Source organism: Saccopteryx leptura, chromosome 10, assembly GCF_036850995.1.
Source record: "Saccopteryx leptura isolate mSacLep1 chromosome 10, mSacLep1_pri_phased_curated, whole genome shotgun sequence".
Taxonomy (NCBI): Eukaryota; Metazoa; Chordata; class Mammalia; order Chiroptera; family Emballonuridae; genus Saccopteryx; species Saccopteryx leptura.
Window position 1 is genome coordinate 50602705 of NC_089512.1, and position 24513 is coordinate 50627217.

The window sequence follows — 24513 nt, forward strand, 5'->3', positions numbered from 1 at the left end:
AACTAGCTCCAGCCTGACCTGTGGTGGTGCAGTGGATAAGGTGTCGACCTGGAATGCTGAGGTTGCCAGATCGAGACCCCAGACTTGCTTGGTCAAGGCACATGTGGGAAGCAATGTGAGTTGCTGCTTCCTGCTCCCCCCGCCACCACCTTTCTTTCTCCTCTCTTTAAAAATCAATAATAGGCCTGACCTGTGGTGGCGCAGTGGATAAAGCGTCAACCTGGAAATGCTGAGGTCGCCGGTTCAAAGCCCTGGGCTTGCCTGGTCAAGGCACATATGGGAGTTGATGCTTCCAGCTCCTCCCCCCTTCTCTCTCTCTCTTTCTCTCTCTCTCTCTGTCTCTCCCTCTCCTCTCTAAAATGAATAAATAAAAAAAATAAAAATAAAAAAAAAAATTAAAAAAATAAAAATAAAAAAATAAAAATCAATAATAAAATCTTTTAAAAACATATACATAAATAAATAACTAGTTCCAGAACTCAACAATGACAGCAGACAAACTGTCTTTAGCTGGAGGCCACAGCTCTGACACTTTGGCCTCTCCCTTGATTCTTGCCCCTAAGCTCCCAAGATGATGGCACATAGGTTCTGAAGCCTAACTCACAGGCCCTCCTAAACCTGGTAGTCTGGAAAAATACCATTTAGGATTAACACTCTTGTTTTAAGCCCCAGGGTGATGGTTGGCGCTAATTCCTGGAGTCAAACATTTTTTTTTTTCCTTTTTTAGGTGAGAGGAGAACACAGACAAACTCCCACATGCTCCTCAACTGGGATCAACTGAGCAACCCTATCTGGGACCAGTGCTTGAGTACTGAGCTATTTTTAGTGCCTGAAGCTGATTTGCAGACCAACTGAGCTATCCTCGGTGCCTGGGGCCATACTCAAACCAATCAAGCCACTGGCTGCAGGAAGAGAAGAGGGAGAGAAGGGGAAGAGGGAGGGGGAGAGAAGGAGATGTTCACTTCTCCTGTGTGCCCTGACCAGGAATAGAACCCAGGACATCCATAGGCCAAGACGACAGTCTATCCACTGAGCCTCTGGCCAGGGCCTAGTAGTCAGACTCTTCTGATGCGGAATGCTGGCCTGATCATATAAGTGCTACCACTAAACCCCCAGACTCAGCTCCCAGAGCTGCCCAGCAATTTCACCATGGTCACCTTTTCATTACAGCAATGTTCCCACAGTGTGTTAGTTCCATGGGAATACTACTAAGTATCAAATGAAAAGGGGGTTCCACAGTCAAACATAAATGAAAAACACTGGCCCAAATAGGTTCCTTTGCTATAGGACTTATCAGAGCTTTAATATGCTAGTGTATATTGCAAATCTCCAAAGGTAGGGGCACTGATACAGCATATAAGATTTCCCAAGTTTATTTATTCCTGAACACTTAGTCTGCAACAGGTGTCTTGCTAGAGCACTCTCCTAAGGGACACAGTTTGGGAAATAGCTTGCCCTGCTGATGCCCCATACACACAGTCCCTATCACAACCAGGACACAAAGGCAGCATTCCCCTTCCTGTCCTGACCCAGAGAGTGGGGCTTCATCTAAGATCCAGCTCTTCCCTGTGGCCTCAGCAGAGCCTGGAGATGTGACAACATCCATGGCAGACTCAGAAGTTGGGAGAAATGGAGAGGAGAGTGAAAGAAAGGGCAATAGAATGAACATCATCTTACAGAGTGGAGTATCAAGAGGCATTGCCTAGAGCTAATGGAAAAAGAATTAGCAATGAAAGAATATGTGTCAAAAGTTGCAAAACTCATCTATAGAGGAACTAAAAATTGTGATATAAATATATTGGGCCTGACCACGTGGTGATGCAGTGGATAGAGCAACGGCCTGGGATGCTGAGGACTCAGATCCAAAAGCCCAAGGTCGCCAGCTTGAGGGTGGGCTCACCAGCTTGAGCAAAGGGTCACTGGCTCAGCTGCAGCCCCTCAGTCAGGGAACATATGAGAAATCAGTCAATGAAAACTAAAGTGCCGCAATGAAGAACTGATGCTTCTTGCCTGACAAGGCAGTGGCGCAGTGGATAGAGCATCAAACTGGGATGCGGACGACCCAGGTTCGAGACCCTGAGTTGCCAGCTTGAGCACAGGCTCATCTGGTTTGAGGAAAAGCTCACCAGCCTGACCCAAGGTCGCTGGCTCGAGCAAGGGGTTACTCAGTCTGCTGAAGGCCCACAGTCAAGGCACATATGAGAAAGCAATCAATGCACAACTAAAGTGTCGCAACAAAAAACTGATGATTGATGCATCTCATCTCTCTCTGTTCCTGTCTGTCTGTCCCTATCCCTCTCTCTGACTCTCTCTCTGTCTCTGTAAAACAAAACAAAACAAAACAAAAAGAATTGATGCTTCTCATCTCCCTTCCTGTCTGTCTGTTCCTCCATCTCTCTCACTTAAAAAGAAAGAAAAGAAAGCAATCAATGAACAACTAAGATGCTATATAGGCTGATGCTTCTCATCTCTCTCCCTTTCTGTCTGTCTGTCCCTGTCTATCTCTCTCTCTCTCTAAGAAATAAATAAATAAATGTATTGGAAGGAGAAGTGTGTACAAGCCAAAACTTCTTCTAGGATGTTAGTGAATAATTTTTTTTAAGAGAGGGAGAGCCTGACCTGTGGTAGTACAGTGGATAAAGCATCGACCTGGAACACTGCGGTCACCGGTTCAAAACCCTGGGCTTGCCTGGTCAAGGCACATATGAGAGTTGATGCTTCCTGCTCCTCCCCCCCTTTTCTGTCTCTCTTTCTCTCTCCCCCCTCTAAAAATTAATAAATAAAAAATCTAAAAAAAAGAGAGAGGGATGGAGGGAGTAATAGAGAGAGATGAGAAGCATCAATTTGTAGTTGCAGCACTTTTAGTTGTTCATTGATTGCTTTTCATATGTGCCTTGACCAGGGGGCTCCAGCAGAGCCAGTGACCCTTGCTCAAGCCAGTGACCTTGGGATTCAAAGTGACCTTTGGTTGGGCCTGTGGTGGCACAGTGGATAAAGTGTTGACCTGGAATGCTGAGGTCCCCAGTTCGAATCCCTAGGTTAGCCCGGTCAAGGCATAGACAGGAAGTAACTACTATGAGTAGATGCTTCCTGCTTCTCCCTCTTGTTTCTCCCTCTCCCTCTTTCTCTCTCCAAAAATCAATAAATAGCCCTGGCCGGTTGGCTCAGCGGTAGAGTGTCAGCCTGGCGTGCGGAAGTCCCGGGTTCGATTCCCGGCCAGGGCACACAGGAGAAACGCCCATCTGCTTCTCCACCCCTCCCCCTTTCCTTTCTCTCTGTCTCTCTTTTCCCCTCCCGCAGCCAAGGCTCCATTGGAGCAAAAAGATGGCCCCAGTGCTGGGGATGGCTCCTTCGCCTCTGCCCCAGGTGCTAGAGTGGCTCTGGTCACGACAGAACGACGCCCCAGATGGGCAGAGCATCGCCTCCTGGTGGGCGTGCAGGGTGGATATCCCGGTCGGGCGCATGTGGGAGTCTGTCTGACTGCCTCCCTGTTTCCAGCTTCAGAAAAATACAAAACAAAAACAAAAATCAATAAATAAAATCCAAAAAAATAACAAAAACAAATCAAAGTGACCTTTGGGCTCAAGCCATTGACCATGCGGTCACATCATTAACTCCCATGCTCAAGCTGGCGATCCCACATTCAAGCTGGTGAGGCTATGCTCAAGCCAGATGAGCCCATGCTTAAACAGGCAACCTCAGTGTTTCAAACTTGGGTCCTCAGCGTCCTAGGTTGATACTTTATCCACTGTGCAACCACCTGGTCAGGCAGTGAATGATATTTAAATTGAAAAATATGAAAAAGGAGGTAAACACACATACAGTATACAGTTGATTTGTTCAGAATTATGTACTTGAAACTTGTAGAATTTTTTAACTAGTGTCACCCCAATAAATTCAATAAAAAGCAAGAAAATACCTATACAGTGCCTCATACAAAGTGAACAATAACATTTTTATTTAATGCTAAATAAACTGAATTAATAAAAATTAATAAATGAGAAAAAAAACCAATAGAAGCACAGTATTTAGAGATAGTACTAATGTGGTAAAGAACACTTATTCCCCATGTCTTCCTACATTCAGGAAGTTTCAGCTAGACATATGGCTGCCTGACTAAAAACTATGCTTCCTGGACTCCTTTGCAGCTAACTTATGGTCATGTGATTAAGTTCTAACCAATAGAATCTAGTGAAATGATTAGTGTCTCTTCCAAATTATATTCTTCAAAGGAAAGGAAAGTGCCTTCCACTTTCTGTTGTCTGGAATGAGGAAATGGCAGTAGAAGAAGAAGCAAGTATCTCAAACTACAATATGGAAGCCACATAGAATAATAAAAAATAATAGGAAAAAAAGCCTGAATCCCTGACACTGTGCATCTACCATATCAACCTTGGATTGCCAACACACGCGCAACTAATTAAAAGAAACCCTGTTTTAGTTTAAGCTCCTGTATTTGGCTTTTCTTATCACAGCCAAACTAATGTAATAACTAATATAGAATTCAGTACCCAGGAGTGAAGCTCCAAGCAGCAAGGATCCAAACACTGCAGGCTGGAAAGCTGGTTACTCTTCTTAAAGCAAAGCAAAGCAGTTGTTTAAACATTCCCAACTGTGACACTCAGAAGGCAGTGTGCTGAGGGCACCTGTAACTAAGGGGAGAAGTTGAAGATGTTCTGAATGTTGCTGTATGTGGCTTCTTTTTCAGGAAACTCCAACAAAAAGAGATGAACTCCAGTGGCATGAGACCATGTATGAGCACAGTTTAAAAGGAAGACTCAGCCTGTAGTTGACAATCCAGGTTGACCAAAAACCCCCATTTCAGGGGCTCTGAAGAGACAGCCTCAGCAGGAGATAATATGAGGCCCTAACCTTTCTAACCACCATTCACCTTTCTCAGTTCCACCAATGAACCCCTGAAGGGGTTCTCTGACAGACACGGAGAGCCCAGAGGCAATGTCAAACTAAGTGCTTCCTGCCCATCCAAGTTACTGCTCCAGGTAAGTACATTAAATTAGGAGAAGAGGCAGGCAGGACCAGTGCACAGGCCATTAAATGAAAGATCAAATGCTCCAGGGTTAAGGGCTAAGATATGTCTAGGCTGAATAAGAACTGATTAGAAGGCAAAAGACCAGAAGCTTCTGGTTTAAGAGGGCTGCACTGCCAAAGAAACCACAGGCCTGGTGCAAGAAAAGCTTGTAATTATTTGGCTCCTACAGCTCCTCCCCTCAGGCTCCCAAACCCACACCCGCAGACAGTAAACTGTGAAAGCTGTGTAGCCCTCCTTAAGGGCTGACTCTCTTCACTTCCTACTTCAGATGAGGCCACAGAGAATAATGAACAGGGGAGCTCCTCCCAAGGCCTACACCCTCCCCCAACCCCCTAAGACACAGCCAGAAGTTAGAACACCAGGTGTTAAAGCTGTGGTTCTTAAACCATCATCTGCATCAGAATCAGGCCCCACTCCTGAAGTTTCTGAATCAGCAGATGAGGTAAGGCCCAGGAATTTGCATTTCTTTTTTTTCTTTTTTTGAATTTTTATAAGAGTTTATTTGAGCAAAACTCTTGCTGGGGAGGCAAGATCTCAAATGCTCTAGGAATATGCATTTCTAACAAGGTCTCAGGTGATAAACAAAAATCTGGGAAACACGCTTTGAGAATTACTGGTTCACGGAGAACAAGGGGCTGCTAGATGGACCAAGCCAAGGACTTAACCCCTAGCAGAAGGAACCTTTTACAATTGTTGTCAGCCAATTTGTCAATTACTCTAACAGGTACTACAGCATGTTTGTCATCTCAAATGAGAGTTTTGACTATGATTTCCTGTACTAATGGCACCACTGACAGAGAAAACTACTCATCACCCTCAGATCCCAGTCCCTGAGCTAAAGGAAGGAGCTGATTAGGACCCTAGGCCTGGTTCCCTGGGAGAAAGGGTGAGCTGTTTTCTGTGTGAAAAGACAAGTGTACGTGGACATTTGGGTGGCAGGCTGTTGTCCCTCCAATATTTATTCACTCCTCTTCTAGAATGATAGAAGGTTTAGTTGTACACATAGCCTCCCAGCTAAAGATTACATACACTGTCCAGCCTCCCTTCCAAATAGGAGTGATGATGTGACTAGGTCCTGGCCAATGGCTTGTGAAGGAAGTTAGGTGTGCAGCTTTTCGGGTGCGCCCTTCTTGCTGGCTGGTTGAATATCCATGTGTGGGCACAGGGTTGCCATTTCAGGTACGAGTTGGCAGCCAGGTGTCCAAGATGGCAAGGCAATGAAAAAGAACCTGGTCCTCCATACCATGGAGCTTGCCCTATCAGCCCTGGACAGCTTGGACTGTCACAGGAGAGAGAAATAAACTGTTGGATACTTTTCACTGTAGTCTGACCTTAGTAACAGCAGTGGACCTGGAATGCTAATACAGGACACTACCAAGAAATGGCTAAAAGAGTAAAAGGGGGTTGATGCTGCCAGACCAGGTGGTGGCATAGCGGGTAAAGTGTCGGACTGGGACGCAGAGGACCCAGGTTTGAAACTCCGAGGTCACCACTTGAGCGCGGGCTCACCAGCTTAATTAAGTACAGGGTTGCCAGCTTGAGTAAGGAGTCACTCGCTCTGCTGTAGCCCCCCGGTCAAAGCACATATGAGAAAGCAGTCAATGAACAACCAGGTATTGCAACAAAGAATTGATGCTTCTCACCTCTCCCTTCCTGCCTGTCCCTGTCACAAAAAAAAAAGGGGGGACGGGGGTTTGACACTTTGCCAGTGCTGGAGGATAGAATGGGTAGCTGGGTAATAAGCCTTCTGTAGTAATTTATACTAAATGTTATGACATTTTTTTTCTTTTTTTCTTTTTTTGTATTTTTCCAAAGTGAGAAGTTGGGGGGTTGGGGGGAGGCAGACAGACAGACTCCCACCTGACCGGGATCTACTTGGCATGCCCACCAGGGGGCAATGCTCGGCCCCTCTGGGGAACTGCTCTGTTGCAATCGGAGCCATTCTACCACCTGAGATGGAGGCCATGGAGCCATCCTCAGTGTCTGGGCCAACTTTGCTCCAATGGAGCCTTGGCTGCAAGAGGGGAAGAGAGAGATAGAGAGGAAGGAGGAGGGGGAAGGGTGGAGAAGCAGATGGGCGCTTCTCCTGTGTGCCCTGGCCGGGAATCAAACCCGGGACTTCCACACGCTGGGCCAACACTTAATGTTATGACATTTAGTTTGACAAATTAGCCCTGGCCAGATAGCTCAGTTGGTTACAGCATCATCCCGAAGCACAGAGGTTATCAGTTCCAGCCCTGGTCAGGGCACACATAGGAACAGATCAATGTTCCTCTCTCTCTCTCTATCCCCCTCCCTTCCTCTCTTGCTAAAATCAATGAATAAAAATAAAAATTAAAAAGTTTGACAAATTGAATAACAATGGTCTTGGCAATAAAGACCCAGAAAATATCAAGGACCCTGGCTGGATGGCCAGATGGCTTGGTTGGTTGGAGCGTCATCCCAAAGCACAGAGGTTGCCGATTCAATCCCCAGTCAGAGCACACACAGGAACAGATTCATGCTCCTGGCTCTCTCTCTCCTCTCTCCCCCTTTCTCTCTCTCTAAAATTAATTAAGTAAAATTTAAAAATACATATACCAAGGAACAGAGGCCCACATACCCAGCTTTGCACAGTCAGACCAGCAGCCACCCACAGTACACGATTTCAGAAAGACTAGATAGATGCCTCCCTGGTCCCCCATGACTCCCACACATCACCTTTTGGTTCAGGCCTAATCTTCATAAGGCCTCAGTTAAATACAGGTAATAATACTACCTGGAGACCATAAGCCTCTGAGGAAGCCACTTTACTTCTAGGATTTTGTGTATGTGTGGTTATCGAGCACTGTTTTATTCAAATCTATTTAAACCCCCCTTTAACTGATGGGTAGAAGTCAGGTTCTCAAATTACCCCATGCAGCTGAGCAAGGTCACAAACAATCTTCAACAAGTACAAGCAAAGTAAGGTTTAATTAATGCTACAATTAAACCTTAGACCAGCTGGAATACAGAAATTTAAAGTGCTTTACACACACCTTTCATATTCGCCTCCAAAAAATAACAGAAATTTATAGCACATTTTTCCTCCAGAAAAAAAAAAGATACAGAAAGAAGTGTTACCTGTGGACTCAAAGCAATAGTAAATACACAACCTGACTCTCAAAACAGAATAACCACCAGAAGATTTGTGGATGTAAAAGCAGGCTTTAATCTCCCTTCCTCTTCCTGGGGCAATTTTTTTTTTAATTTTTTTAATTTTTTTTTAAATTTTTTACAGAGACAGTGAGTCAGAGAGAGGGATAGACAGGGACAGACAGACAGGAACGGAGAGATGAGAAGCATCAATCATTAGTTTTTCATTGCGTGTTGCAACACCTTAGTTGTTCATTGATTGCTTTCTCATATGTGCCTTGACCATGGGGCTACAGCAGACCAAGCAACCCCTTGCTGAAACCAGCGACCTTGGGCTCAAGCTGGTGGAATTTTGCTCAAACCAGATGAGCCTGCGCTCAAGCTGGCAACCTCGGGGGTCTCGAACCTGGGTCCTCTGCATCCCAGTCCCACACTTTATCCACTGCACCACCGCCTGGTCAGGCTTCCTGGGGCAATTTTAATCAGCAAGGCTAAGAGGAAGAGAGAGAGGGTGGGGAAACAAAGGTAGACTCAGAGCTGAGAGGATTGAGGCAGCTGCAAACAGGAAAGCAGGGATCTGAGTAAAGTTCTACCTGAAGACAGGCTAACAGATAAAATGTCAGTATTTCCTGGAAGCCCAAACACTTCATTCTGTGGTTCCCATGAGAAAAGCTAAGAGTGAGGGCTACAAATCCAAGCGGCTTGGGTGTGGCCTCCAGCTTCACCATGACCAGAGATAACATCTGTGACTAATTTCTTAGTTGGATGGTAAACTATTTCATCAAATTTTAAGATGAAAGAAAAAGGTTTTAAGAACAGAGAGTACACAGCGCCTGCTGAAACACACTCAAGGGCTGGCCACAGAGGGCCATCTTTGTTACTCACAGTTCAGGACGATCTGAGCGGCACGGTAGAGCTCCAGGTGGCACAGGAGGTCCAGCAGCTGCTGGACAGTGGCCTGCCGCATCCCCCACCACCACAGCAGCTCCCGGGTGATGCTCACACCCTGCACTCGCTCCATCGACTTGATCTTCCGCAGCTGGGTCAGGTCTGTGATCACATAGGAGGCTGGAAGGCGAGTGAGAGGATCTGCTCAGAGTTAGAAAAGCAGTCCCTTCCTGAGACGGTCAGCATGTTATGGGCTTTGTTCATAACATTTTCCCCATCCACCCTACGTGGATGAGCTAGGAACACACAGGCAGATCAAGTTTAATGCTGATTCTATTTAATACCCACAGGGACCAGCACATTAACCCTTGAACCTAAGTATCAACATGGCTGCCACACAAGACTTTAGAAAGACCACTGGATGAGTTAAGGAAGGAGAGGTCAGATCCCCCTCTCCCTCCTCCACTGAGGAGGAAGAAGCAAGAATGAAAGGGAAAGGAGCCAGGGGGGTAGCTGAGTCAACCAATTATGGCTTAACTACTTTCTATAGTTCTCTGAAAAGGGTGTTTAGAGTCACTTGCTGTACAGAGAAAGGAAGATAGAACTTATTTGAAAACCCCTTCCTCTTTCCTTTCTTAAAAGTTTTTAAGACCTTAATTTGGCCCTGGCTGGTTGGCTCAGCGGTAGAGCATTGGCCTGGCGTGTGGAAGTCCCGGGTTCAATTCCCGGCCAGGGCACACAGAAGAAGCGCCCATTTGCTTCTCCACCCCTCCCCCTCTCCTTCCGCTCTGTCTCTCTCTTCCGCTCCCACAGCCGAGGCTCCCTTGGAGCAAAGTTGGCCCAGGTGCTGAGGATGGCTCCATGGCCTCTGTCTCAGGCGCTAGAATAGGTCCGGTTGCAATGGAGCAACAGCCCAGATGGGCAGAGCATCGCCCCCTGGTGGGCGTGCCGGGTGGATCCCAGTTGGGCGCATGCGGGAGTCTGTCTGCCTGCCCCACCCCCGCCAAAAGACATTAATTTACAAATTCCAACGCTTATTCTCTGACCTCACCTAAACCTCCTCCCTTTCTAGAGTCGTGTGATTGATGTGTGTACCTCTACTAGACAAAGGGATCACGAGCCCCTTGTATGTGAACCTGTGTTCTATAAAAAGTATATAAGATGTAAGAAATCTAACTTTGGGGAGCATGTGTTTGGTTCCCTCTTTTGGGGTCACACTGCTCCACAGGCTAAATAAATCCTACTTCCTTCATCAAGTTGGGCATTTTTGTCCTCCTTTGATTCCTACAATAGAGTGGGTCAGGGACCTTAAGCTTTAGCTGCTGATTTGCTCTGGGCAAATCACTTCCCCTGTGGAGCCTGTTTCCATAACTGTAATAGTGGGCTAACTCTGCCTGCCTCCCCTTCCAGAATAAAAGCCCTGTGTAGTTTTATGTGTTCTGTTCACTATTAGATCCCCAGAACAAAGAACAGTGCCTGACACAGAGTGCAGGCAAGGCCAGGACAAGGACGAAGAAGGGGAGGTGCCCAGGGGGAAAATTTTAAGGAGAGGCTCATTGTTAGTGCTGAACATACACTTGTGAGACTGGCTAGTAGGCCAGGACAAGTGGAATAGAGAAACTGAGACAGACAGTTCAAGGGCCAAGCAGTTCACAGTCATCCAGTAAATGACAAAATTCTAACTTCACTAACCAAGGACACTTAAGAAATGGTTCAGCCTGAGACCAGGCAGTGGCGCAGTGGGTAGAGCGTCGTACTGGGACACGGAGGATCTAGGTTTGTAACCCTGAGGTCACTGGCTTGAGCGCAGGCTCACCAGCTTGAGCGCGGGTCGTTGGCTTGAGCTAGGGGTCACTCACTCTGCTGTAGCCCCCCCTACCATCAAGACACATATGAGGACACAATCAATGATCAACTAAGGTGCTGCAGCAAAGAACTGATGCTTCTCATCTCTCTCCTTCCCGTCTGTCCCTATCTGTCCCTCTCTCTGACTCTATCAAAAAAAAAAAAAAAAGAGAGAGAAAAGAAAAGAAAAAAATGACTTATACTTCTCCCCAACTGGAGGGTAAATATCTTAAAACACCCTCCTCAGGGAGATAGGTAGCAAAAACCCAATTAGTGACATTTGTGTCAACCCCACTCAAATGAAGTCAGGAAGATAAATCTCTTTCTGGCACATCAGCATAATTCTATTGAGAGTCTCCCCTAAACTCTCAGCCTTTAAAATCTTTAAGCCCAAGGACCCAGCATGTGTTCTCTCTCTCACTCTCTGGGACACACCCACACCTTTCCTTTCTACCTCCTCTTCCCCCCAGGCCCGTTACTTTGCCTCTCTCCTCAACTCCAAGGGCCCTTCTTCTGCATTTGTAACTTGTTTCCTAAGCCTACACAGCCCTGCTGGCTCATTTCTACTATCTCTGAACTTTCTAAATAACCTTTCTCTTATAATTTGAGTTCCTGACTCTGAATTCTTTCTTTGCTGAACTCAAGAACTAAGGCGCAACCTCACCAGTAACAACAGGTACCATTTTGCTGCCAACATCACCAATAACACTTGCAACACCTGAAGAGTAGGTGTCTCCTTATGCCTCCTTAAATTTTACCCTGGGCATCTCATCCTCCTCACCTCTAAGTCCCATCCCTGTTACAGGAAACTTGAATGAATGAATGAGCCAAACCCACCATTGCCCACCATCTTCACAGAACAGTTATAAGGATCAAGAGAGCCTGTGAATCTAAAAGCACTTTGCCAATTCTGCAGCAGGGGGCTACCACTGGCAGTACTAAAAACAATGCATTCTTTCTTTATTTATTTTTGGGGGGATATTTTTCTAAAGTGAGAAGCAGGAAGGTAGAGAGACAGGCTCCCACATGCACCTGACAGGGATCCATCTGGCATGCCCACTAAAGGGTGATGCTCTGCCCATCTAGGGCATTGCTCCATTGCAACCAGAGCCATTCTAGTGCCTGAGGCAGAGGCCATGGAGCCATCCTCAGCACCCGGGCCAACTTTGCTCTAATGGAGTCTTGGCTGCAGGAGGGGAAGAGAGAGATAGAAAGAAAGGAGAGGGGGAAAGGTGGAGAAGTAGATGGGCGCTTCTGCTGTGTGCCCTGACCGGGAACCGAACCCGGGACTTCCACAAGCCGGGCCAACGCTCTAACACTGAGCCAACCAGCCAAGGCCTCATTTTTTATTTTAAAATTAACGATTTTTCACTAAAGAAAACTTGGGAAATGTAAGGGGAAAAACTAATAAAACAAGTTACATAGCATCGTATTAGGGTACTTTCAATTCTTAACACCCCCCCTACACATACACACACACACACACACACACAGACGTAGGGGTGGTTCTGGATGCAGTTGTCACCAGACTATAAGATTTTACACCCTGGCCAGTTGGTTCAGTATGTAGTGTCGGCTGGCATATGGATGTCCCAGGATTGATCCCTGGTCAGGGCACATATGCGAAGCGATCATCTGCTTCTCTTCCCCTCTATCTACCTTTATCTCCCTCTTCTCTCCCTCTTTCACCCCCCACAGCCGGTGGCTGGATTGGTTCGAGCCTCAGCCCCGAGTGCTGAGGATAGCTCAGCTGGTCTGAGTGTCCACCTCGGGCGCTGAGGGTAGATAGATGATTCAAGCATCAGCCTCAGATGGCAGTGTTGCTGGGTAGATCCCAGTCAGGGCACATGTGGGAGTCTATCTCACTATCTCTCCTCCTCTCACTTAAAAAAAAAAAAAAAAAGATTTTGCAACCTGCTCTCATTTATTAACTTTATACCATAAGCATTTTCCCAGTTGTTACAAGTTCTTCACAAATAGCTTTATGAATGGTCACAAAGTATTTCACTGAGTATGGTGAAGTGAGAAAGGCATTTTATTTAACTAGGAATAAAATAATCATGCTTCAGTTCTAGGGTTTCAGAGATCACAGGGCAAGAATCTATGTGAACATCGAAGTCATTCAGGCCTAGGACAGGTAGCTCAATTGGCTAGAGCATTGTCCCAGTATGCCAAGGTTGCGGGTTCAATGCCTGGTCATGGTGTATACAAAAATCAACCAATGAATGTATAATAAGTGGAACTACAAATCAATGTTTCTCGCTCTCTCCTCTCAAATCAATAAATAAAATTTTAAAGAATTTTTTTTAAAAAGAAACACATCAAGTCATTCATTCATTCAACAAAATACGATTGAGCATTACTGTGCTCCAGGCCTGTGATGAGCTCTAGAGAGCCTGTGGTGAGTAAACCGGAAGCCATGGAGCTTTGCTGTTTGAAAATAGAAACATGCCTGACCTGTGGTGGCACAGTGGGTACAGTGTTGACCTGGGATGCTGAGGTCACCAGTTTGAAATCCCAGGCTTGTCCAGTCAAGGCACATACGAGAAGCAACTACAACTTGATGCTTCCTGCTCCCCCCCCCCCGCCCGCCCACCACACATCTTTCTTTCTTTTGCTCTCCCCTCTCTAAAATCAGTAAATAAAATCTTTAAAAATAAATAAATAAATATACAAACATAAATGAACTGAGTGAAGAAAGGGAGATAAAATGAAGCCCAGGAAAACATAACTAAGAGCCTCAAACCCTGGGCTAGGAGTTTGGATTGATCCTACGAGCCACAGATACCATGTTAGACTTCAGAGCCAGGAGGGACATAACCATATTGCACAATCCCCTCCCCTCTGAAGGAATGGGGAAGGTTGAGAAAACCAGCTTCCTGCAGACAGAAAGACTCCAGGAAAGTGCCCTGTTAGAATGGAAAGTTCCTTGAGTTACAACTTTAGTCACTGGAAATCCCAGGCTGGGTTCCAAGACAGTGGGAAGTGATGTCAGCAGGGTCCGGGGCTGCTTCCAGCTGCAGAGAAAAAAGAACAGAGGAAACTACTGCTCACAACTGCCACCCTTGGAGGCAGCATAGCATGATAAACCAGCAGCACACGGGCTGCCCCTGGAGCTCCATGGGTGTGAGAAATGACCTTTAGCTTCTGTGGATGGCATGTCCTGACAGATAATGTAGGAGAAATGGAAACTAAATGTAGTTTGGACATCTTAGCTCCCTGAGAAAGGGATATATCTTAAGGTACTGACCTAACAGCATCTAATCACACCTTTAAAACAGGGTCCAAACCAGATAGGGATCCTGCGGGGCTGGGGGGGGGGGGGTGAGTCACTGCCGAGGGTCCTGTTACATCCATACTTCTTTTCTCCACACACACAGGTAATAGAACATTTGGAAAAAGGGAGAAAATCAAATTCCCCATGACATCCCACTTGAAAGGTCTTGTAAGCACTGCTTATGCTTTTGCTTCTAATCTTCCAGATATGTGTTTAGGCCTGACCTGTGTGGTGACACAGTGGATAAAGCATTGACCAACAATGCTGAGGATGCCGGTTTGAAGCCCGGGGCTTGCCTGGTCAAGGCACATATGGAAAGCAACTAATATGAATTGTTGTTTCCTGCTCTTCCTCCTTGCTGCTTTCTGTCTCTCTACTCTCTCTAAAAAGATCAATAAAAAGGCCCTGGCTGGTAGGCTCTGTGGTAGAGCGTAGGCCTGGCGTGTGGAAGTCCCGAGTTCGATTTCCAGTCAGGGCACACAGGAGAAGTGCCCATCTGCTTCTCCACCCTTCCCACTCTCCTTCCTCCCTGTCTCTCTCTCCACCTCCCACACTCATGGCTCTACTGGAGCAAAGTTGTCCCGGGTGCTGAGGATGGCTCCATGGCCTCTGCCTCAGGCACTAGAATGGCTCTGGTTGAAATGGAGCAACAGCCCAGATGGGCAAAGCATCACCCCCTAGTGGGCATGCTGGGTGGATCCCGGTCAGGCGCATACAGGAAGTCTGTCTGTCTGCCTCCCCGCTTCTCACTTCAGAAAAATACAACAACAACAAAAAAATCAATAAAAATAACATCTTTAAAAAATTACATGTTTAGGTCAGCAGGATAGTGATGGTCCAGGCCTAGACTTCCGGCTCAGAGGCCTCACTTCAAATCTTATCTCTACCACTGACTTGCTGTGTGCCTGGGGAAGGCATTTCACCTCTCCTGGTGCCTCAGTTTCCTCATCTACAAATAAGAACAGCACCAGCCTCAGAGACTGCTAAGAGGACTAGATTAGTTATATGTAAGAAGCATTTGCAATAGTGGTTGGCATATATTAAGAGATAGAAATGTTAGCTGTGGCGCTGGCCAGATGGCTCAGTGGTTGAGCATTGGCCCAGGGTGTAGAAGTCCCAGGTTCGATTTCCAGCCAGGGCACACAGGAGAAGTGCCCATCTGCTTCTCTACCCCTCCCCCTTTCCTTTCTCTCTCTCTTTCTTCTCCTCCCACAGCTAAGGCTCCATTGGAGCAAAGTTGGCGCAGGTGCTGAGGATGGCTCCATGGCCTCCACCTCAGGGGCTAGAATGACTCTGGCTGCAACAGAGCGATGCCTGGATGGGCAGAGCATCGCCCCCTAGTGGGCTTACCAGTTGGATCCTGGTTGAGCACATGCAAGAGTTGTCTCTCTGCCTCACCACTTTACACTTCAGAAAAATATAAATAAAATAAAATAAAATGTTAACTGTGCCTGGCCTGTGGTGGTGCAGTGGATAAAGCATCAACCTGAACACTGAGGTTGCTGCTTCAAAGCCCTGGGCTTGCAGGGTCAAGGCACATATGGGAGTTGATATTTCCTGCTCCTCCCCCCTTCTCTCTCTGTCTTTCTCTGTCTCTCCTCTCAAAAATGAATAAATAAATAATTTTTTAAAATGTTAGCTGTAGCCTGACCAGGCAGTGGTGCAGTGGATAGAGCGTCAGACTGGGATGCGGAGGACCCCAGTTCAAGACCCTGAGGTCGCCGGCTTGAGCGCGGGCTCATCTGGTTTGAGCAAAGCTCACCAGCTTGGACCCAAGGTCACTGGCTCGAGCAAAGAAGGGGTTACTAAGTCTGCTGTAGCCCCCTGGTCAAGGCACATATGAGAAAGCAATCAATGAACAACTAAGGTGTCGCCATGAAAAACTAATGATTGATACTTCTCATCTCTCTCCTCCATTCCTGTCTGTCTGTCCTTATCTATCCCTCTCTTTGACTCTCTCTCTCTGTAAAAAAAAAAAAAAAAGTTAGCTGTAATTGTTAAACCATCTATACCAGGGATGAGGAAACTTTTTGGCTGAGAGAGCCATGAACGCCACATATTTTAAAATATAATTCCATGAGAGCCATACAATGACCCGTGTACATTATGCATTATCCAATAAAAATTTGTTGTTGTCCCGGAGGACAGCTGTGATTGGCTCCAGCCACCCGCAACCATGAACATGGGCGGGTATAAATGAATGGACTGTAATACATGAGAATGTTTTATATTTTTTACATTATTGTTTTTTTATTAAAGATTTTTCTGCGAGCTAGATGCAGCCATCAAAAGAGCCACATCTGGCTCACAAGCCATAGGTTCCCAACCCCTGATCTATACTTTACAAAAACCTGCTCTTATCCCCACTGGTTAACACCACATGGAGACCATCCCTCAAGGTCTGAGTTCCTGAATCCTGCAGTTCACCTGATGTAGTAGAAAAGCTTGGCCCTCTTCAAAGCCCAGAGCCTCCTGAAATTACCCACCCTAGGGTCAAATGCCCCTTGTCTGATTAACAGAAGGGGAAAAGAGCTAAGGACCTTCCCCACCATCATGTCTCTGAAGCCTCTCAGCAATTCATCCCCATTTTACAGATGAGGAAACTAAAGGCTTAGAGACAGCCTCAAGCTACAGCTGGGCAAAAACAAGGCAGGGCTTTGCATGAAGACTGGTACATGCATGTGTAAGCGAGATGGGGAGCAGTCCAACAAAAGAACCCCTGCCTCTGGGTCCCTCAGAATACACCTGGGATGACGGGGGAAGCTATAAGAAGCCTGTTTTTCCCTAAGAGCAATAATGGATGGAGCTACAATCAGGAAAATGAACAGGAGGCAGCCCTGTTATCTGCCAAGAACTGTCAAAATGAAAGAGAGTGCACATTTGTGACCGTGCAATTTTGAGTCACTTTAAGAATCTTCCCACTTCCATCCCCCAGGACCACAAACAACCCTAAGGACAATCTTTTCTAAAATGATTTGCAGAAGCCAAGACTCTTTAGGATTAGAAGGATGATCACAACTACTGGTTCTGCTGAAGAGGAAATCAAAGAGTGGTGTAACTTGGTAAGGACCAGCCAACTGCAGGGGGATGGCTAGCTTCCAGCCCAGTGACCACTGATCCAAAATGGAGAGCTGGGTGACCATGGGGTTCAAAGCCATCTCCGTAGGGCAAGAAGTGGACACACCCTGACTTCTTCACCGCTCTACCATTCATACGTCCTTCAGCTCATCATACATTTAAGTGGTCACTGATATCTGCCCTTGGCCAGGTACTGTCCCCAGACTCTGGGAATACAGGAGTGAACGGGATGGATAAACTCCCCATCTTCATTACATTCTCTGGGAAGAGAGAGATGTAACCAAAAAAGAAACAAGGTAATGTCAAAGTGGAATAAAGGAAATAAAATACAGTTATAGGATAGAAAATAATGAAGCAGGGTAGGCCTCTTTTTTCTTTTTCCTTTTTTTTTTTTTTTAACAGAGACAGAGTCAGAGAGAGGGATAGACAGACAGAAATGGAGAGAGATGAGAAGCATCAATCATCAGTTTTTCATTGCTACACCTTAGTTGTTCATTGATTGCTTTCTCACATGTGCCTTGACCGCGGGTCTTCAGCAGACCAAGTAACCCCTTGCTCGAACCAGCGACCTTGGGTCCAAGCTGGTGAGCTCTTGCTCAAACCAGATGAGCCTGTGCTCAAACTGGCGACCTCGGAGTTTCGAACTAGGGTTCTTCTGCATCCCAGTCTGACACTCTATCCACTGTGCCACCGCCTGGCCAGGCTCCTTTTTTTCTTAAATGAGAAGAGGGGAAGCAGAGAGACAGACTCCCACATGCACCCTGACTGGGATCCATCCCGGAAGCCCTCTACAAGGCGATGCTCTGCCCATCTGGGGTCATTGCTCTGTTGCTCAGCAACCGAGCTATTTTTTTTTTTTCCTGAAGCTGGAAACGGGGAGAGACAGTCAGACAGACTCCCGTATGCGCCTGACCGGGATCCACCCGACACGCCCACCAGGGGGCGATGCTCTGCCCACCAGGGGGTGATGCTCTGCCGCTCCAGGGTGTGGCTCTACTGCGACCAGAGCCACTCTAGCGCCTGGGGCAGAGGCCAAGGAGCCATCCCCAGCGCCCGGGCCATCTTTGCTCCAATGGAGCCCCGCTGCAGGAGGGGAAGAGAGAGACAGAGAGGAAGGAGAAGGGGAGGGGTGGAGAGGCAGATGGGCGCCTCTCCTGTGTACCCTGGCCGGGAATCGAACCCGGGACTTCTGCACGCCAGGCCAACGCTCTACCACTGAGCCAACTGGCCAGGGCCAGCAACCGAGCTATTTTAGCGCCTGAGGCAAACCATGGAGTTATCCTCAGTGCCTGGGGCCAACTTGCTCCAATCAAGCCATGGCTGTAGGAAGGGAAGAGAGAGAGAGAGAAAGAGAGAGAGGGAGAGAGAGAGAAGCGAGAGGGGGGCGAGGGGGAGAAGCAGATGGTCACTACTCCTGTCTGCCCTGACCAGGAATCAAACCCAGGACATCCACACACCAGGCTGATGCTTTACTGCTGAGCCAACTGACCAGGGCCAGGGTAGGCCTCTTGAACAAGGTGACATATGAACTGAGACCTGAAGGACTATGCCCCAAACCCCAAAAGATGTTAGTGCCCTAAACCACAAACCTGTGAATATAGCATCTTACATGACCATAGGGAATTTGTAAATGGGATTAAGTTAAGGGTTTTAAAATGAGATTGTCCTGGATTTTCTGAGTGGGCTCAATATAATTACAATGATCCTTTCTAAGACAGAAGTAGGAGTGTCTGATTCAGAGAAGATACAACCACAGAAGTAGAGGTCAGACAATGCTATACTGTTGGCTTTGAAGGAAGGGGCCACAAGCCATGGGATGCAGGCAGCCTCTAGAAGCTATTAAAAGCAAGGAAACAGATTCTTCCCCAGAGACTCCAGAAAGAATGCAGCTCTGCCAACGCCTTGGCTTTAGAACTTCTGATCACCAGAATGTTTGTTTGTTTGTTTGTTTGTTTGTTTTTTGACCTCCAGAATTGTCATATAATACATCTATGCTGTTCTTAAGCCATTAAATATATGGTAATTTGTTATAGCAGCAAAAGAAAACTAACACAGACTAGAAAGCCAGCAATGGGGAACTCAGGTGGAAGAATGTCTCAGGCAGATGAAACAGCAAGAGCAAATGCCCTAAGTCTGGACCAAGGAGGCCAGTGTGGCTGAAAGAGGGTGAGCAACATAATGTAGCAGAAGAGGAGGGCACAATCATTGGGGTCAGATTGTGTCAGATTGGGCAGGCCTGGTGAGGAGTTTGGATTATATCCTTAAACACAATGGAAAGCCTCTTACGACTTTGAGCAATTCTGGTCTCCAGGGCCTAAAAAGTTAAGACATATTCCACAAAGAAGATGTACAATACAAAAGGCCAATATACATGAAAGATATGCACAAATCAAAACCACAGGGAGATACCACGTCACACCCATGCCACATTCGCTCCCATGACTAGATTTTTAAAAAAAGACAATAACAAATGTTGATAACAAGTATTGGTAAAGATTTAGAGAAACTAACCCTTATACAATATTGGTGGGAACATAAAATGGTACAGTCACTTTGATTTTTTTTTTCCATTAAATGGAAAGCAGTCTGGTAGTTCCTCAAAATGTTAAACATAGAGTAAACCTATGACTCAGTAATTCCATTCCCAAAAGATCTACCCAAGGGAAATGAAAATATATGTCCACACAAAAACTTGCATATGAATGTGTGCCGGAGTATTATCCACAATAGCAAAAACGTGGAAAGGACCCAAATGACTGTCAACTGATAACTGAATAAATAAAATGCAGTATATCCATACCATGGAATATTATTCGGTAATAAAAAGAAATTAAGCACTGATCATGCTACAACATGATGAACCTTGAAAACATGCTCATCTCAAAACACCAAGGTTGTGGGTTCGATCTCTGGTCAACCACATATGGGAAGCGAACAATGAGTACACAACTAAGTGGAACAATAAAATAAATGCTTCTTTCACGCACTCTCTCTCTCCCTTCCTCTCTCTGTCTCTTTAAAATCAATAATAATTTTAAAAAGAAGAAAAAAAGACATGCTAAATGAAATAAGTTAGTCACAAACACCATGTAGTATATGACTATATTCATATAAAATGTCCAATTATGGACACTTGATAATGCCTAAAAGCAGGGAAAAACGAGAAGTGTGTGTGGGAGTATGGAGGTAACAGTTAAGGGGTACAGGTTTCTTTTTTCTTTTTTTTTTTGTGACCGAGACAGAGAGATACAGAGAGAGGGACAGATAGGGACCGGCAGGAAGGGAGAGAGATAAGAAGCATCAATTCTTTGTTGGGCACTTTAGTTGTTCATTGATTGCTTTCTCATATGTGCCTTGACCGGGATCTTGGGCTCAAGCTGGTGACCTTGGAGTTTCAAACCTGGGTCCTCCGCATCCCAGTCTGATGCTGTATCTACTGGGCCACTGCCTGTTTGGCGGGGTACAAGGTTTCTATTGGGGGTAATTAAAATGTTCTAAGATTGACCATAGAGAGAGATGTACAACTCTGAATATACTAAATGCCACTGAACTGTACCCTTTAAATGGGTGAATTATATGGCATGTGAATTATATCTCAATAAAGCTGTTTAAAAAATAAACTCAGGCCTGACCAGGCAGTGGCGCAATGGATAGAGCATCAGAATGGGACACGGAGGACCCAGGTTCAAGACTCCGAGGTCGCCAGCTTGAGCGGGGGCTCACCAGGTTTGAGCAAGGCTAACCAGCTTGAGCCCAGGATCGCTGGCTCCAGCAAGGGGTCACTCGGTCTGCTGTAGCCCCCTGGTCAAGGCACATATGAGAAATCAATCAATGAACAACTAAGGAACCTCAGCAAAGAATTGATGTTTCTCATCTCTCTCCCTTCCTGTCTGTCTGTCCCTCTCTCTGACTCTCTCTGTCTCTGCCACAAAAAAATAAATAAAAATAAAAACAAAGAATAAACTCAGTGCACTCTCCCTCCTGAGAGCACACCCGTGCCTTTTCCTTCCACCTTTTTCTCCCCCTTATCCTCTTCTTTTTTTTTTTCTTAAATGTTTATTTTGCCTGACCAGGCGGTGGCGCAGTGGATAGAGCGTCGGACTGGGATGTGGAAGGACCCAGGTTCAAGACCCCGAGGTCGCCAGCTTGAGCACGGGCTCATCTGGCTTGAGCAAAAAAGCTCACCAGCTTGGACCCAAGGTCGCTGGCTCCAGCAAGGAGTTACTCAGTCTGCTGAAGGCCCCCGGTCAAGGCACATATGAGAGCAATCAATGAACAACTAAGGTGTCACAACGAAAAACTGATGATTGAGCTTCTCATCTCTCTCCATTCCTGTCCCTATCTATCCCTCTCTCTGACTCTCTCTCTGTCTCTGTAAAAAAAAAAAAAAAAAATGTTTATTTTATTGATTTTAGAGAAAAAGGAAGGGAGAGATAGAGACAAGAACATTGACTCCTGCCTGACCAGGCGGTAGCGCCATGGATAGAGCGTCGGACTGGGATGCCAAGGACCCAGGTTCAAGACCTCGAGGTCTCCAGGTTGAGCACGGGCTCATCTGGTTTGAGCAAAGCTCACGAGCTTGGACCCAAGGTCGCTGGCTTGAGCAAGGAGTCACTTGTTCTGCTATAGCCCCCAGGTCAAGGCACATATGAGAAAGCAATCAATGAACAACTAAGGTGCTGCAACGAAGAATTGATGCTTCTCATCTCTCTCCCTTCCTGTCTGCCTGTCCCTCTCTCTGACTCTCTCTGTCACAAAAGAAATAAAAAGAACATTGACTCCTGTATGTGCCATGGCCAGGGACTGAACTGGCAACCTCTGCACTTCAGAACGATGCTCTAACCAACCGAGCTATCTGGCTAGGGCCCTTTCCCCTCTTCTAACTGCACAGGTGTGCATCTCCTAAACTCTAAGGGTCCCTATGAGACTTGCAACCAGAGGAGCAATGGGCAGAGGCATCTCATCCCAGGCTAATGTCCTGAACCTGTCTTCAGGATCCCCTTTTCTCTAACTTCCCAGTGAGCCAAAGCAACCCTACCTGGGGCTCATTTCTTTCCTGTAACATTTCCAGGCAACCAAAACAGCCCCATCTAGGCTCTCCTGTTGTTTCTTCTTTCTTAAGTCCTTCCTTGTTTCACTATCTCCAGCTTTAATAAACATACTATCGGCCCTGGCCGGTTGGCTCAGCGGTAGAGCGTCGGCCTGGCGTGCAGGAGTCCTGGGTTCGATTCCCGGCCAGGGCACACAGAAGTGCCCATCTGCTTCTCCGCCCCTCCCCCCTCCTTCCTCTCTGTCTCTCTCTTCCCCTCCCGCAGCCGAGGCTCCATTGGAGCAAAGATGGCCCGGGCGCTGGGGATGGCTCTGTGGCTTCTGCCTCAGGCGCTAGAATGGCTCTGGATACAACAGAGCGATGCCCCAGAGGGGCAGAACATCGCCCCCTGGTGGGCATGCCGGGTGGATCTCGGTTGGGCGCATGCGGGAGTCTGTCTGACTGCCTCCCCGTTTCCAGCTTTGGAAAAATGAAAAAAATAATAATAATAATAAATAAACATACTATCAAAATAAAAAAATAAATAAAATAAAACAAAACAAAACATGCCTGACCAGTGGTGGTGCAATGGATAAAATGTCGACCTGGAATGCCCTCTAAATTATGTAGTTTCCTAGAAGCCTAAGTTCTTCTCACATTCACAATTGAGGCCAACATAGGAAAAACTAGAGGGACTCTCCTACACAAAGTTTGTGCACTGCCCAGGAAATATTCAAAGCAGGTAAATCACATATCATCCAAGCAAAGGAACACAGTGAAGTCTAGAAAATCAGGTAGCAAGAGACATTAACAGAAGAGCCCTGACAAGTTACCAATGACTGTCTCTAGGGAGAGAAACAGAGAGGGTGAGGACCGAGGAGGGGAAAGGTATACTTCTATCACAGGCGTAGTATTTACATCATTTAACCTAGTGCATTTGTTATATACTTTAATGCATTAAAAGTAATTAATAGGGCCCTGGTCGGTTGGCTCAGTAGTAGAGCGTCAGCCTGGCGTGTGGAAGTCCCGGGTTCAATTCCTAATCAGGGCGCACAGGAGAAGCAGCACATCTGCTTTTCCACCCCTTCCCCTCCCCCAACTCTCTCTTTTTCTCTCTCTCCTCCCCTCCCACAGCCATGGCTCCAATGGTTTTTGAGCAATTTGGCCCCAGGCACTAAGGATGGCTCCATGGCCTCAACACAGGCACTGAAATAGCTCGGTTGCTGAGCAATGGAGCAGCAGCCCCAAATGGGCAGAGCATTGTCCTGTAGGGGGCCTGCCTGGTGGATCCCAGTCAAGGTGCATGCGGGAATCTGTCTCTCTGCCTCCTTGCCTTTCACTTAATAAAAAAAAATAATAATAATTAATAGCTCAGTTTGGTAACTCAGTTGATTAGATCATTGTCCCAATATGCCAAGGTTGCAAGTTCAATTCCCAGTCAGAGCACATTACAAAAATCAACCAATGAATACATAAATTGTGGAACAACAAATCAATATTTCCTCTCTCTCTCTTCCTCTCTAAAATCAATTTTAAAAATTAATAAAAATACACACTGAAAAGAAATCCATGTTGCTAAAGAATGCTGCTTGGCAAGGAGAAATAACTATGATATATTTTAAGGAAAAAGCAGGTTACTGGAATGTTACAATTATATGATTTTTGAAAAATGTATACACATAAATGAGTATATTTACAAAAAAAGACATAAAGCATAAAACACTTAGCACTCTGTGACATGTGGCAAGAAGCCAATAAATGTTAGCTACTGTAGACAAAAAGGGGCCACGTGTAGCCTGACCTGTGGTGGCACAGTGGATAAAGCGTCAACTTGAACCCTGAGGTCTCTGGTTCAAATCCTTGGGCTTGCCCGGGCAAGGCACAAAAGAGAAGCAACTATGACAATGCTTCCACTCCTCCCCAAACCCCCAACTCCACTGCTTTTTTCTCTTTTTCTCCTCTCTCTAAAATCAATAAATAAAACCTTTATAAACAACTAAAAGTGACACAACTACGAGTTGATGCTTCTCATCACTCTCCCTTCCTGTGTATCTCTCTCTCAAAACAAACAAGCAAACAAACAAGAAAACCAACCTTCTAACTAAAAGCAGTTCATGGTAGGTAGTCACATCTTAGGGCTGTACTTTTTTTTCCGAAACAAAGGTCAATGTGGGGTTTTTTTTAAGATTTTATTTATTCGCCTGACCAGGCAGTGGCGCAACGGATAGAGCG

General features: G+C 46.2%; 1 protein-coding gene and 1 pseudogene across 2 annotated transcripts in view; one reads left to right on the forward strand and one right to left on the reverse strand.

The window, feature by feature from the left end:
• LOC136382484 (metallothionein-1A-like) overlaps nucleotides 1–24513 on the forward strand; it is a 269363-nt pseudogene that overhangs the window by 124028 nt on the left and 120822 nt on the right.
• The window catches only part of IRAK2 (interleukin 1 receptor associated kinase 2), an 86584-nt gene that overhangs the window by 58400 nt on the left and 3671 nt on the right, over nucleotides 1–24513 (reverse strand). Inside the window, exon 2 of one of the 2 annotated variants that reach the window (XM_066351526.1) lies at nucleotides 9050–9232. The exons of the other annotated variant lie outside the window; for it this stretch is intronic. Coding sequence (XP_066207623.1) covers nucleotides 9050–9232 — 183 coding nt within the window. The remainder of the gene's footprint in view (nucleotides 1–9049; nucleotides 9233–24513) is intronic. 2 annotated transcript variants of the gene reach the window in all.